This window comes from Takifugu rubripes, chromosome 3, assembly GCF_901000725.2.
Source record: "Takifugu rubripes chromosome 3, fTakRub1.2, whole genome shotgun sequence".
Taxonomy (NCBI): domain Eukaryota; kingdom Metazoa; phylum Chordata; class Actinopteri; order Tetraodontiformes; family Tetraodontidae; genus Takifugu; species Takifugu rubripes.
Genome location: NC_042287.1, coordinates 7,645,718 through 7,659,948, shown reverse-complemented (window position 1 = coordinate 7,659,948; position 14,231 = coordinate 7,645,718). Strand labels below are relative to the sequence as shown.

The following is a 14,231-nucleotide window of genomic DNA, read 5'->3' as shown; positions in this document are numbered from 1 at the left end:
CCCTCTCTCTCTCTCTCTCTCTGTCCCAACAGAATTCCATACGACACAACCTGTCCCTAAACAAGTGTTTTCTCAAAGTGCCTCGCTCCAAAGACGACCCTGGAAAGGTAAGCGCTTCCCAAACGGAACAGAATGAAACAGAATGAACGAAGCCTCAAGTTGCCTTCAGACCTCACGTGCGCTCACAGTTTGTTTGCTGTTCTCTGCCGGGCCACGTGCACGAGCGCAGTAGCCGCGCTTCAGTGCACTTTGTCGCTTGCTACCTAGCGGAATGCTAAACGCGCTTCCCTGCCTCCTCTGACTCTTCCCGGTAATAATGTGCTGCATAGTGTATGAAGCCATTATAGCATCTGCACGTACGCAGGTACACGCGTCCGTGTGTTTCAGTCGGCCCTCGCCCTCTCGTGCACGCGCGCAAACAAGCATCATGGAAGCATTTAATATTTCTCGCCAGTGCTGCTGCTGCGGGTAGGAAGCGGCGTCGCCACAGCCGCCGGTTTGATAACAGCAATTTGTCAAGTCCTCGTTTGTGCTGAATCAAAGAAACTGCTCAGATGGGGAAAGTGTGTAATTACAGTTGATCACTGAAGCTTGGCCGAGCAACTTTTTTTTTTCCATATAAAGGGCGGCAACGGCTGCATTTTGGTTCATCGGAGGGTTAACGCGAGAGGCAGCCTGCCGTAAACCCGCCGCTTTCCACCGAGCACTCGGAGCTACTGCCTTTATTTTTATTTATTTGTGGGGGCGGTGGAGGGCCTCTCCGTGGGGCTCTGGAGCCATTGAAAAATGAATTACGGGGGAAGGAGCTTTCAATAATTTAAAAAGAATCCTTGAGTTTTGGTTAAGGTCTGTGGTCGGCGAAGGCACAAAGATGGAAGATCCGCCCGATTAGCCCGACGTGGACCTGACCGGCACCTTAATTCGCACCGTAGATCGAAGCGGTCGATAGCGCGGCACGGGGGGAGGTCAAGTGCACGTGTGGAGAAGTCGAAGGTGTGAGGCGCGTTTGAAGGCGAGAGAGGGGAGAAGCTAAATCATGCATGTGCTAACGTTAATTGGCTGTGTACTATTCAGTGATGTGGGACTGGGAGACGGGGGGGGTGGGGGGGGGTGGGGGGTGGGGGGGAGGCCGGGATGGAGGAGGCGGGGAGCGAGGTGTGTGTTGCTGCGCACGTGTGTGTGTGCGTGTGGCCTAGATGAACCTCCTGAATTCACTCTGCAGCTCTGGTGCTCCTCAGGAGGGAGAGGGGAAAATGAAAAGAGGAGAAATAAAGTCAGACCGGGAGGAAATCAAGGACCTAAAAGCAATTGATTTCCTCCTCTCACATTGTGGGTGTTTATTTTTCGGAGACTGCGGTGTATCAAAAGGATTGCGGTGGATTTTCTCAGGGAAGGAGCCAGGATGCTGCGCCGGTGGAACACGGAACCTTGACAGTCCGACCTCGTACTTATGGCGAATACCAACAGAAACACCAGTTCTTTAGGATTCAGAACCGCACCTTTGTTTATTGGCTCGAACGAACGGAAAAATAAAGATGGCCGCCGCTATTGATCAGACGATTGAGTTGTGCCGGCGTGGTCCGTGGCGCCGGAGGGCCAGCCTCAGAGTTGAAGAAGCACCACATTTCGGGCCTGCCGGACGTACATTTGTCAGTTCCGTTGCACGTGTACAGGAAAGCAAATGAGTGTGTGTTCTTTGCCTCACGAGAGAAAAACGTTGTCATGGCCTGTGGTGGTTTCTCTCCTCAGGGTTCTTACTGGGCCATCGATACCAATCCTAAAGAAGACACGGTTCCGAGCAGGCCCAAGAAGAGACCCCGCTCTGGAGAGAGGGTAAATCTGAACCCTGTCCTCTCTCTTTCTGTGTTTTTTTTGGTCCTCCACGGGGAGCAGAGGTAAAAACGTGTGTGTGTGTGGGGGGGGGGGGGGGGGGCGAGAAAGAAGTGCAACGGAAATTTAGAGATGCGATTAGAGATGATGGAGAGGGAAACGTCAAGCTGTGAGGAGGAAGGAGCGAGGAGAGGAGGGAGGAGCGAGCGGATTCTAGTCTAGCGTTCCACTTAATTACCACAGAAAGCCCCGGGGCTGCCGTTAGACATATTTCCTCCACCGTTTTTATTTTTTTTACTACAAACATTAATTAATTCAGAGCCTTGTCATCTCGTCTTCCACGGATGGGCCCTTCGACCCCTTTTTTTTACGCCTGGCTTGCACGGCTGGCAGACACACTCTGGGCTGTCACATGGGCCGAGGAGGAAAGAGGCCGCTCTCAAGCGTCGAGATTTACGGCGGCGTTGCCGTCTGAAGAAACAAAGGAAGGTTAGCCAAACACGGCGTGCGGTTTTTGTTTGGTTGTGTTTTAATGTGGGGGTTTTCCGTTGAGCTGAGCCGGAATCTTTCAAGTCTTCCGATGACAGCGGGGCTAAACGTCAGCCACGAGAGCGCGTACGCTCGGTTTAGTACCTGTGCCCAGCGTAATCACCCTCCTTTATTCGCTGCCTGTCTGCTGCCTGCCTGCCTGCCTGCCTGCCTGCCTGTCTGGCTGCCTGCCTGCCTGCCTGCCTGCCTGCCTGCCTGCCTGCCTGCCTGCCTGCCTGCCTGTCTTCCTGCCTGTCTGCCTGTCTGCCTGCCTGCCTGCCTGCCTGCCTGCCTGTCTTCCTGCCTGCCTGCCTGCCTGCCTGCCTGTCTTCCTGTCTGTCTGTCTGTCTGTCTGCCTGCCTGCCTGTCTGCCTGCCTGCCTGCCTGCCTGCCTGCCTGCCTGCCTGCCTGTCTGCCTGCCTGCCTGCCTGCCTGCCTGTCTGCCTGTCTGCCTGTCTGCCTGCCTGCCTGCCTGCCTGCCTGCCTGCCTGCCTGCCTGTCTGCCTGCCTGTCTGTCTGCCTGCCTGCCTGCCTGCCTGCCTGCCTGTCTGTCTGCCTGCCTGCCTGTCTGTCTGTCTGCCTGCCTGTCTGCCTGCCTGCCTGCCTGCCTGTCTGCCTGCCTGCCTGCCTGCCTGTCTGTCTGCCTGCCTGCCTGTCTGTCTGTCTGTCTGCCTGCCTGTCTGCCTGCCTGTCTGCCTGCCTGTCTGCCTGTCTGCCTGTCTGCCTGTCTGTCTGCCTGCCTGCCTGCCTGCCTGCCTGCCTGCCTGCCTGCCTGTCTGCCTGCCTGCCTGCCTGCCTGCCTGCCTGTCTGCCTGCCTGCCTGCCTGCCTGCCTGCCTGCCTGCCTGCCTGTCTGCCTGCCTGCCTGCCTGCCTGCCTGCCTGTCTGCCTGCCTGCCTGCCTGCCTGCCTGTCTGCCTGCCTGCCTGTCTGCCTGTCTGCCTGTCTGCCTGCCTGCCTGCCTGTCTGCCTGTCTGCCTGTCTGCCTGCCTGCCTGCCTGCTGCTTGCCTGCCTGTCTGTCTGCCTGTCTGTCACCACTCAATTCCCACTCTCCCCGCCCTCCCCCCCCCCCCGAGCCTTCCTCTCTTCACCTCTCCCTTGTCTCCTCTCTAAGTGCCTCTGCCAGCGAGCCGACGGCCCGTTTTCGCTGGGAGTTTATCATAAATTAAAGATTGCATTGTTACCGACCAATCCTCTTACTGTAAGCAGTTTGGGGAGGCAGGGATGCCGTCTTGAACCCTGAAAGGAGTCAGACAAGTGAGGGAAAAACATTGTCCTACTTTTTCCCCTGCTTTTTCCACCAGTTGGAGGCCATCGATTTAGCCCCTCGTCGATCCGCGAAGCCCTCCTCGCGTCCCCGGTCAGCCCGAGTTTAAAAGTACGCTTCAATGACGCGCGAGGGTCGTGCGGTTTTACCCGGTTTCACCCTAACATCCACGCTGTTCAGTTTCAATGTCCGGCGATTTCGGCGCCTCCGCTGATCCGCGCAGCTGCAGCCCGGGGCGCCGTGACGACCCCCGATTTTTCCTAACTTTCGTCACATTTCATTTCCCCCCTCATTATTACTCTCCTCCCCCTCAGCACATTTCCATCAGGAGCGGATTCGAGAGGCCTCTGCAGTGACCTGCGATGAGCGCATTTCTTTCTTTTTCACTTTCCTTTTTTACTTGATGCGGCAGGGACGAAACTTCCGTGTTTTCTGACACGTTTCCGCGCGGCAGCCTGGATCCGCCCACCTTCGTTGTTCCTGATCTGACCTTTCCTTGCAGGCGTCCACCCCCTACAGCCTGGAGTCGGAGTCTCTGAGGGTGGACTGCATCATGTCGGGAGGGGCTTCCCCCACTCTGGCCATCAACGCCGTGACCAACAAGGTAGGACGCCCGGGAAAGCAGCGCGGCGCACGGGAGCGGCGGGTTTTGGCCCGAACCGACCAAATCCAGCAGATCTGTGGGTCGTGCAGCTGTGTAACGGAGCGGTGTCGCTGTGCAACGCACATCTGCGGCGATGATGATGATTACACGATGCGACAGAAACAGGGGTTTACCTCTGTGGGTGGTCAAGGAGCCATGGGGAAATCAGTGTAAGCATTTACTGCAGCCTTCCACTAGAGGGTGCCACAGAACCTAGCGGCAGCAGAGACGGGGGTCAACAGCAGCATCATAGTTTGATCCTCGCCAACCCAAACGTGAAAGTGATTAAAAAAATGAAAGAAAAAGATCGAAGGACGCATTTCCTGGTGATACGCACCTCAGGAATGTTCGGGCGTTAGCGCGTAGTCACGCTTTTTGGCACCGGCGGACCACGTTTCCACAGGTTCTCACAGACGAGGGCGTGACGCGGAGCGGAGGTCAACACACGAGCGGGACCTCTGACTCCACCGCGACCAGCCAACGCACGCACACACGCCTGTGTGCGATGAGGAGGCTTGACCCTGACCAGAGGAGGCGCGTCCCTCCGTGGCCCAGCCCCTCCCTCTCACATCTGTCCGTAAACACTTCAGCGCCATGTGAAGGTTTTATTCCGGTTTTCCATTCTGCTTCTCTCTCGTCTTGACTCAGACTTTCCAGAAAAAAGAAAGAAAAAAAAAAAAAAAGTCGAGGCGAAACACTTTCAGGTCCGTTTCATCGGCGCACTTGTTTATGGCAGGTGTGTTCGCCAGCGGGTCGATGTTTCGTAAACACGTTCCAACGTGCAAATGTGAACACTTATACAGACAAATCTGTCCAGAAATCTGGACCAGACGTGTCCATTAGTTGGATATTTGCTTATGTTGTTGACTAAGTCACACATTTGTCTGGAAACATGCCACCCAGGCCTCACAGAGGTTTGTTTAACACTCAATATTTGCCGTTCTCTGGCTGATCTAAGGGGCTAACATACATTTATCTCATCTATTATATTAAAAATATATGGATTGATTTCAAATTATTCATTTTAACACTGCGCCGACTTGCCACATCTTGATAAATGCACCTCCGTCACAGGCTCACGTGCACGCTGGTGGTTTCCTGCACGGACTGCAGCGTGTCGGGTCGCCTCCATTACCCGCTAGCTTCATTCTTTTCGAGTTTCTGCGCCATTGAAAGGCATAATTTGACGGGATGACGGGAAGCTATTCCAGCACAGTCATCATTACGCTGGGATTGTAATTAAAGCCCTGCTGAGTTTGCAAGACGGCGTGCAAAGGTTGTCAAGAGCCAGGGGGGGTTAAACTCGGACGTTCTCATAAATCACATTCTTAAATTTCCTCGATACTACAGTAACACATCGGAGGGATTTGCGGGTTCACTCAGGTGTCACCAAGTCCGCTAAAACAGAGGCGATTCTGGCAGGAAAAACCCAAAAAAACGACAGCTGTGCTAGCAGGTGGAGCGCCGCCCCAGAGAGTCTTTGCTGCCGTCTCACCTGTAGGCTACGATTTCACGTTCGCCTTTACAATTAAATGTAGCCCGGAGGTAACGCTAGCACGCCGCTGCACCAGGACTCACCGTGAAACAAAACAAGAGGAAGGCAAATGAACACACTCTGATTCCTGAGGCGCTTTATTCAGGAGCCGAGCGACCCGCTCCCGCCGACTCTGTAACTGTACTCTGAGCGCTGCATTTTAATTGGCGCCCAAATCTCAGTCAGTAAAATCCCATCTGAAGTCAGTTACCTGTCTCCGGGTTGAGACATTTAACAAAAATGAACCCGACTTTTTAAGGGGAAGGTGTCTTTGCTACTTTAGCATCTTTGTGTTTATGAGGCGGCTGCATTTGCACCCCCCCACACCTTGCGTACTCAAGGTGGATGGTGTTCAGGTTTACCTGCACGTAGATCAGAAAACGAATTAAATTCCAATTGTGTTGTAGGTCGCCTTGTACAGCCCCGAGGCAGAGGGCAGCGAGAGTCCTGGCAGTCTGGCCGGCAGCCTGAGCAACAGCCTGTCGGAGCAGAGTTTGGCCTCCGTCAACCTGAGCAGCCTGACCACGGGCATCAGCAGCAGCGGGAACGTGCACAGCTACACACCGGTAAGAAGTCTTTACTGGCAGCGACGTGACATTTCCTTTGCCTGATAACAGTTGACCCGACGGCGCCGCCGGGTTGGGCTAATTTGATCTGGAGGCTCGTTTGTTTTTCAAGCAGAAGTTGAAGATTAGCTGGGCGAGGAGGCGCTTCAAGGTCAGCCTGCTTAGAGGAACAGCGGGGGCCAAAGCAGGACCCATCCGTGGTTCCCTCTTTGATCCGCTGGGTTCTTCTAGTTTTTTACAGCCCATCGGCTACAGTGTTATCGGACCGGGCTAATTTAATTTGAAATAATGTGTTTTAGTGGTAGGAAAAGGATGGACGGACCGAAGGTGAAGGTGAAGGTGAAACATTTCATGGTGGCTGCTGTAGAAACATGCAACCCTCGGGAGGTGGGGGGGTGGTTGAGTTATGTAATCGTGATCCTATTTAGCATAAACAAGTATTAGCACGCTATCAAAATCACACTCCCCATCAGTGAGGGCAGACGTGTGTTAAGCAGGAGTCAGTCTGTGCGGATAATTCAGCCTTCTGTTTCACAGCAACTGTTAATACCGTTTGTTGGGCTCACACGGGGGTGCTGTTAATGGCCCATCAGACTCTCTGCTCTCAGCTAACAGTAACAGACTCAGCGTCTTCATTGGTCCTATCAGCCCCCTCTGCTGTGTTTGGAGTTTCCTTGATCAGAGCGGTGCGAACGTTTCCTGCACCGTTATCAGGCCCCTCGTGTCGCCTTTCATCACTTTCAGCGTCCTTGAGGTCTGCTGCCGCTCCTCTCAGAACCGTTTCCCTTAGTAACCACATCCATCAAAATTAAACCTCTTATACGTGTCTTTGTGTTTCGTATTTGAAATGATTTTAATGGAGGGGGCAGGAAGTGGATGGATGCATCCATCGCCTCCATCTGCACATTATCTCTTCAGCTTTTCTCCCTTCTAAATTTGTGTTTGCGTCGCCTCTTTACTTTTCCGCCTTTGCATTCTTGACCCCCTTTAACCAAAACTCAAACCTCCAGTTTGAACCACGAAAATGTGTTCCTACATTACGCTGGGCCCTGAACGCACCGCCCACCCTCCATTATATTTCCTCCTGTAACAGCTGGTCACATTTCTCAGCATCAATCACCCCCCCCGGCGTTAGTAAAGGTCAGCGGGGTCTCATCTCGTTAACCTCCTGTAACCTGGAGGCCATCTTTTTGTTTACCTCCCACCCACCTCTCCCCCCCCCCCCCTCCCCCCGCCGCCTCACACCTCATCTGCGGCTTCGTCCGGAGCGATCAAGGTCAGTTCTGCCTCATTACCCCACGCGGGCGAAGGGTCCGCCCGAGACGGCGAGTTCGCTGACCTGAGCGTTGGAACAGGTGGCGCACGCGGCCTTCCTTCCCTTTTGATTTTCCACAATACAACAAAGCGGAGTCTTTTAAAGGAAACAGCTTGTCCGGCTTTAAATTGAGCTGGACCGACAGGTAAAGGTGCGGCGCTGCTAAACCTCCGCTCCTGTTTTCAAACTCCAGGTTAAACAGTGCGAGCGCAATCAATGGTTTCTGCCCCTGACATGGTGTGTGTGTATGTGTGTGTACACACGTGTGTATGTGTGTGTTTGTGTGTGTATACAATGTTGATAAAACACCCAAACTCCAGGATAAACAGGACCTGACGTGAGTCGTTTTGGACCGTTCCTCAAGGATTAAATGAGGATTATTGAAATAAGTCAACAAATATGGATTCATGAGTCATAAATCAACAGCATGGACTCCGTCACGTCGTGTTTCCTGGAGCGTGCACGTGTTTCTGTGTGTGATTTTATTGAATCCAATCTTTTTATTGATTTCTCGCCCCCGTCCCTAATTTCCTCTCCGCGTGCGTCTCCCAGGTGAGCAGCCACTCCGACTCGTCCTCCCAGCCCCTGAGCCTCCAGCAGCCCGCCCAGCAGCAGCCGCCGCCGCCGCCCCCGCCCCCTCCCCCCGCACAGCCGGCGTACAGTTTGCCCGTCCCCGAGTTGCGGGACAAGCAGCTGTGCTTCTCAGACTTCGAGGACCTGAGCGCTTCGTTCCGCAGCCTCTACAAGTGCGTCTTTGAGCAGTCCTTCTCGCAGCCAGGTGGGTGTCAGCCCTTTTTTTTTTTTTTTTGTCTGCGGATAATCCGCTTGCGAGCGCCCGCGCTGCATCTTAATTGACACGGGTTCGGGGAAAAGAGAAAGTAAAATTCCATGCCAGTCTTCATGTGCTTAATTAACTGTCAACCTTAAGCTCCCGATGAAATGGCAACCAATTTACCCGTGCATTCCCAACATTAAAGCGGGCCGCGATTAACTTCTACCACCACTCTGATTCTATTGTGTTTCAATAAACAAAACAATATGTTGTTCCGCATATCTGCCTTTTACAGCTCGCTCAGTCAAATGAGTAAAGGCAATTAAAGGGGAGGAATTCACCAGAAGGAGGAAGCAGCCCTCACGAACACGTCTGCAGTCGAGCAGAGCAGAGGCTTCTGCGGCTTTGATAGCGGCTAATTAGATTGCTTCTAAAGTTTGCGTAGCATCTCGCTAATTGCTTCCTGAAGCTTTCAGGTCAGCAGACCTCCCCCTCCCCCTCAAACGCCGCCTTTCCACCGCTCTTGTGCCACCTCCCCTCTGCACATCCCAGCGTAGGTTCCGCCGTCTGGGAGATTGATGCACTCGGTTGGCTCTGCGGCCGCCGACCCTCTTCGCTCTCTGACGAGGTCCCCTTCAATTTGTGGTCAGTAAAGACTTGCAGGAAGGGTTTGGGGGGGAGGGGGTCCAGGTGGGTTTCTGCATCCAGAGCATCCCAGATGGTGTCCTTCAGACAGACTCCTGCTTTTATGAGTGTGACATTCCTCAATCAGCCGGTCAGACAAAGGAGGTCCTGAGGAGCTTAAATGAAGGTCTGGTCAGTGAATCGGACTTTACAGGCCGGTAAAGCATAACCACTCCATGATGGCCGAGGGTAAAATCCACAGCGGTGCCTTGGCAGACCCAGCGCGTTAATGGATTTCCTGGTGATTTATAGCTCCTCCGAAAGGTTCTGGTCGCTGACTTTGGAGCTGTGAATACATGCAAAAGTCAAAAACAAATTGTTTGGTGGTGGAGAGCAGATCCGCTGTGCATTAAGCTAAAATGTATTCATGAGAGTGCAGCACAGATGCGGGAGGAGCGGAGACGAGGTCTGAGCGTGCTCCTGATGTAGAGACAACAATGCACCGTTGTCTGAAAGTGTAACAAGCAAGGGAGCTGCCTGGTGTTACAGCTTCCACAGCTGCCGGAGTCCGTGATTAAAAGTGAAACAGATGAAAGACACGCGTGCACACGCACACACACGCACACACACACACACAAAAAAACACTGATGAAATTTTTCCTGCTGTGTCCCTGTCAGAGCATTACTGTTACTGTGTGTGTGTACTTGTACTTGCTACATACTGAGCACCAAAATCAAGCTCCACTGGGGGAATAAGGACATATTTGGGAAGCGGGGACATTTAAATGGCTGTTTGAGGGTTGAGGTTTTAAGGTTAGAGCTGGATTTATGTTTAGGGATAGTGGGGTTGTGGGGATGGTTATGGGCTGGAGAATGTATGATGTCTATCACAGCTAGAAGTACAAGGGTGTGTGTTTGTGTGTGTGCGTGCGTGCGTGTAAATCACATGATTTCTACTTCTACTTGGAAACAGCATGATTGAGATGATGACACTGACAGACGAGAAAATTACCGCTGAATTACACTTGTAAAAAAGGGGGGAAAAAGGAAAATAAAAAACAAAAAAACAGGAAGCAATGAGTGTGCAGTGACTCCTCCCCCCCCCCCAGGTTTGCTGGGTATGGTCGGCGAGTCGACCCAGCCGACACGGACCGCCTGCTCGTACCAGCACTCCCCCAGTGCAGGAGGCGGCTCGGGCGGCGGCCTCCACCAACACAACCACAGCCAGGCATCGCATCACGCCCACCACCCGCAGCACCTCTTCCCCCACTCTGGCCACGGCCAGCACCAGGCGCACCCTCAGCACGCCGCGCATCCCCAGCAGCACTCCTCCGTCTCCCACCAGGGTCACGGTGGACAGACCTGCTCCTCAACAGGTAGACGCTTGTTTGCTGTGTTCTGCTGGTTGATGTCGCCCAGCTGCGGCGAGGCTCCATATGAAGGGTGTTTATGAGCCTCGTCAGTAAGCTGCTACTGGTGCAGCTCTGCTACAACAATGCGAGTCGCTGTTTCCCCTCCCTGCCCCCAGCAGAGGCCACGAAACCAGTATAGAAACATGGAGCTTTTTGTTTTTCTGCCGCACTCACCTGCACACGGTAATGGCATTAATATTCCACTGTCCTCCCACCCTAAGATCCGGGAGCGTTTGATTTGAAGAGGCCCGGCTAATACAGACGGGCCCCTCCAAAGCTTCTCTGAGGCTTTTCCTGCTCTCCCAGTTCCCAGTCTTTGTTTTGCTTTTCTTTGTGCCTCTGCAATGATGCTCTCAGGCCAAAAAGAGGGACTATTATCTAGGTTAGTGTTCCTTTCAACCAAACTGGGGATGATGGAAGTAATCTCTTGATATTTGATGCATTTCTTTTATTTATTTATTTATTTATTTATTTTTATATAGTTTGATGGTGATAAAGGTGCAGAAAAGAATTGAAGGCAGAGCTGCGGTGGGAATTTTTCTGCGTGAGATGTCGCCATCTAGTGGCCAACGTCAGAGACAGACTCCTGTTGTCTGGATGTAATAAGACTCGAGATTAAGCAATTAAGCAATTCTAACGTAGACAATTTCATAATGATAATGAGAGTGACGTGTTTGGTGTGTTTGCTGGTTCCAGTTTGTGTATGTTGGATTTTTTATCCAGGTTTTTCATTAATTCAAAGGAAAAGAATAACAATAATATCGTTTTTAAACCAAAAAAAAAATGTCATGACAAATTGTGATGCAAATCATCGGCAATATAGAAGATTTTATCACCCAGGCAACTCTGAATCCCTCGCAGGCTTGTCAGCCGACTGGTACCCCAACCTGGATTGGTTGAAGGAAAGCTGCCGCATAGCTACCAGCTACAACTGGGCTGATGTAGATCTCTCCCCATTTCAAGGTAACACACACACACACACACACACACACACATTGCTATATGAGTCTTGGTACCCTTGGTGTAGACAGCATCTGAAGCGAACATTAATAAAGCCGTCGACTGCAGCCTTTTTCGACAGCGAGAATTGATCGGGTGTTTGCGATGCAGATCAGTCGCTTTGATTAAACCATTATGATTCCTCTCTTCTCTTTCATATACGCTCGCCCTTCAGGCGCCACCGTGGTAATAGTCCTGGTCTAATAAAAGTCATTATCCTGCCTCTGAGAGGTTGCCTCTCCTTCTCTTTCACCCTCACACGCTCGTCATGCAGCCCCCCCCCCCCCAGCCCTCCACTCTCGGTTGCATGATGTGAATAATCCAATTAGGCCCCGACTCAGTAACAGCCTCTTATCACGGTCAGCGCACAGCACAGCCGGCACACATCCACGCGATGGATGACAACGGCCGGTCTAATAAAACACCCACACCGGGGCTGCTGCTGTCACTCCGCAGTGTCTGACCTCCCTCAAACCGGCCGCGCCGCCTTCCTCTGCCGCCGCTGGACCACCTCCAAAGTGCACGTGGCGAGCCGCTCGCCACACGCGTCACAGATCTGACATTATTGTGCTTGGATGCATGTGATTCACTGTTGGGAGACAACCTGGCTAATAACAACAGATGCAGATTGATAAAAATGTGGAAAATGATATCTCTGTTGGAAACTGCAGACAGTGACATCTGCTATAATTTGGACGCCACGTGCCGCCGGTTTCATCCGCCACCGCCGTGTCCGCAGGTCTGAAGGAGAACATGAGGCAGGCCGAGCTCAACAACTGGTCCCTGGACGCCGCCCAGATGGCCGACCTGTGCTCCTCCATCAACCAGTTCTTCACAACCACGGGGGTCATCCCCCCTCAGGGCTCCGCCCACCCGCAACCTCAGGTCCAGCATCAGGCGCCGCCGGGGGCGCCGCAGCACGGGGCGATGCATGCGAAGGGTGGCCAGCACGGGCAACACAACCAACACATCAACACAGGTCAGGCAAACCGCGTGTGTTTATGTGCGTGTGTACGCAAATCTGACAGCCACTGTGGTTACTCCTACAGGGAACATGTACATGGATACAAGACAGAACATCTCCTCTCTGATGGGCCCACCAGGATACCCCCACATGCCCCCTATGAGCAACACGGCCCCCGCCATGACAGGTGACCTACCGCCACCGCCTACGTCCTTCGGGTGTCAGTATTCCAAATGTTGGTATCGGAGCATGCCCGCGGTCATGTTTATAGCGCGCGGCGTGCGTTATTGTGGCGCCATGTCTGGCACTCTAGTGTCCAGCGGTACCGCGGCGCGTTAGCGGAGTGAGCGAAGGGATTCTGCCTGACGTCTCTGCTTCTGTGTCCAGGCCACCTCAGCCAGCTGAGCCAGCAGCAGCACAGACTTCCTCTGGGACACTTCCAGGTGAGACGCATGCTGACTGCAGACGACATCCAGGACGACTTTGACTGGGACTCCATCGTCTAAGCCCAGCGGATAGAGACAGGTGGTCAAACTGCTCCTTTTTACCTGCGTGATAAAGACAAAAAAAGACGACAATCCAATGGAAACCCCCCCCCCCCCATGGAAGCGATGGTGAGTCCAAAGACAATCATTTAAAAAAAAAGATGAAAAGAGGTGAGGAGAGGATCGGACCGAGCCGGGACATGAACGCGCCTCGTCGTAAAGCAACGGGACCGCCTGCGGCTCGCTGGAACGTCTTGGTCCTCCCAGGGTCGCGGGTCTCCGAACCGTTTTCACGTCATCTGTGAATTAGTTTCAGTTGTTTGTGTTTCGCGTTTGCACTGCTTTAAAAAACTGGAGCTGCCCGGCTTCTGCAGCAGGTTTTCTTTGTTCGCTTCAGCTCTGGGTCTCTGTGGGCGTAACGGGTGAGAGGAGCTCCACCTGCTGGTCAGAGCAGGTACCATCGTGGGTAGACTTTTAAAGTGGGGGAAACCATTTTCTGCATTTCTGTGTAAATTTGGCCCTAAAAGAAAATGCAGCTATCCCCATCTGATTCCCGCTGTTTTTTGTTCTGCTCTTTATAATGTTCCTACACAATTTATGATGAACAACAGGCAGCGTGATCAGGCCCTCTGCAAAAGAGCGCCTCCTAGTGGTCAACATCTGTAAACATCTACAAGCGACTGTCATTGTAGCTCTTCACAGTAAATCAGTTAATGCCTTAAAATTGAGAATTTGATTTGTTTTGTGTATCCAAACCCAAATTTTTCCACTCAAACACTTTAATTAGCTTTTGTTGTCCATTAGTGGAAGGTGTGAAAACTGAGATGCTTTCAACCATAAATATGCAAAAACACAGAAAATGGTAAACTTCACCATAAACTGCTCCATTCCAGCTTCCTTCACCTAAAAAAAAAGTACTATGCACCACAACTCCTTGTTTTTGTTGCTCAGTTTGTGTTTGCGTGTCGGACAGACTACAGTGCCACGTTTCTCAGGGTGTTAACGTTCACATGTCAGGCTGCGTACGCTTATTGCATGTTTGACAGTCCGCTCACAACTTCTCCTGTTAGCTAACGGCGAGCCTGAATCTCCAGAAAGAGGGTAACCTTCCTTTTCCAGGTTATAAGCTAACGGATACAAAATACTGTGGAGTCAGCTCTCCGGTAGCTCTCAAAGAGAAAAAACCCACCACTAATTCGCCAGTCTGATGGAAAGGAGCCGCTGGTTAAACTGGGACTTGGCCTGCACTAGGACATCATTTTCTGAAAGTATAACTTGGTTTTTAAGGCTTTC

General features: G+C 52.4%; 1 protein-coding gene across 3 annotated transcripts in view; it reads left to right on the top strand.

Annotated features, from left to right (window-relative positions):
* Window positions 1–13,053, top strand: part of LOC101063049 (forkhead box protein J3-like) — a 31,954-nt gene extending 18,901 nt beyond the window's left edge. For all 3 annotated transcript variants that reach the window (XM_029834218.1, XM_003963252.3, XM_029834217.1), the window contains 10 exons: window positions 33–107; window positions 1,750–1,833; window positions 4,127–4,228; window positions 6,209–6,367; window positions 8,235–8,460; window positions 10,188–10,454; window positions 11,352–11,453; window positions 12,229–12,468; window positions 12,539–12,640; window positions 12,841–13,053. In XM_029834218.1, coding sequence (XP_029690078.1) covers window positions 33–107; window positions 1,750–1,833; window positions 4,127–4,228; window positions 6,209–6,367; window positions 8,235–8,460; window positions 10,188–10,454; window positions 11,352–11,453; window positions 12,229–12,468; window positions 12,539–12,640; window positions 12,841–12,959 — 1,476 coding nt within the window. In that variant the 3' untranslated portion in view covers window positions 12,960–13,053. The remainder of the gene's footprint in view (window positions 1–32; window positions 108–1,749; window positions 1,834–4,126; window positions 4,229–6,208; window positions 6,368–8,234; window positions 8,461–10,187; window positions 10,455–11,351; window positions 11,454–12,228; window positions 12,469–12,538; window positions 12,641–12,840) is intronic.
* Window positions 13,054–14,231: the final 1,178 nt, after the last annotated feature.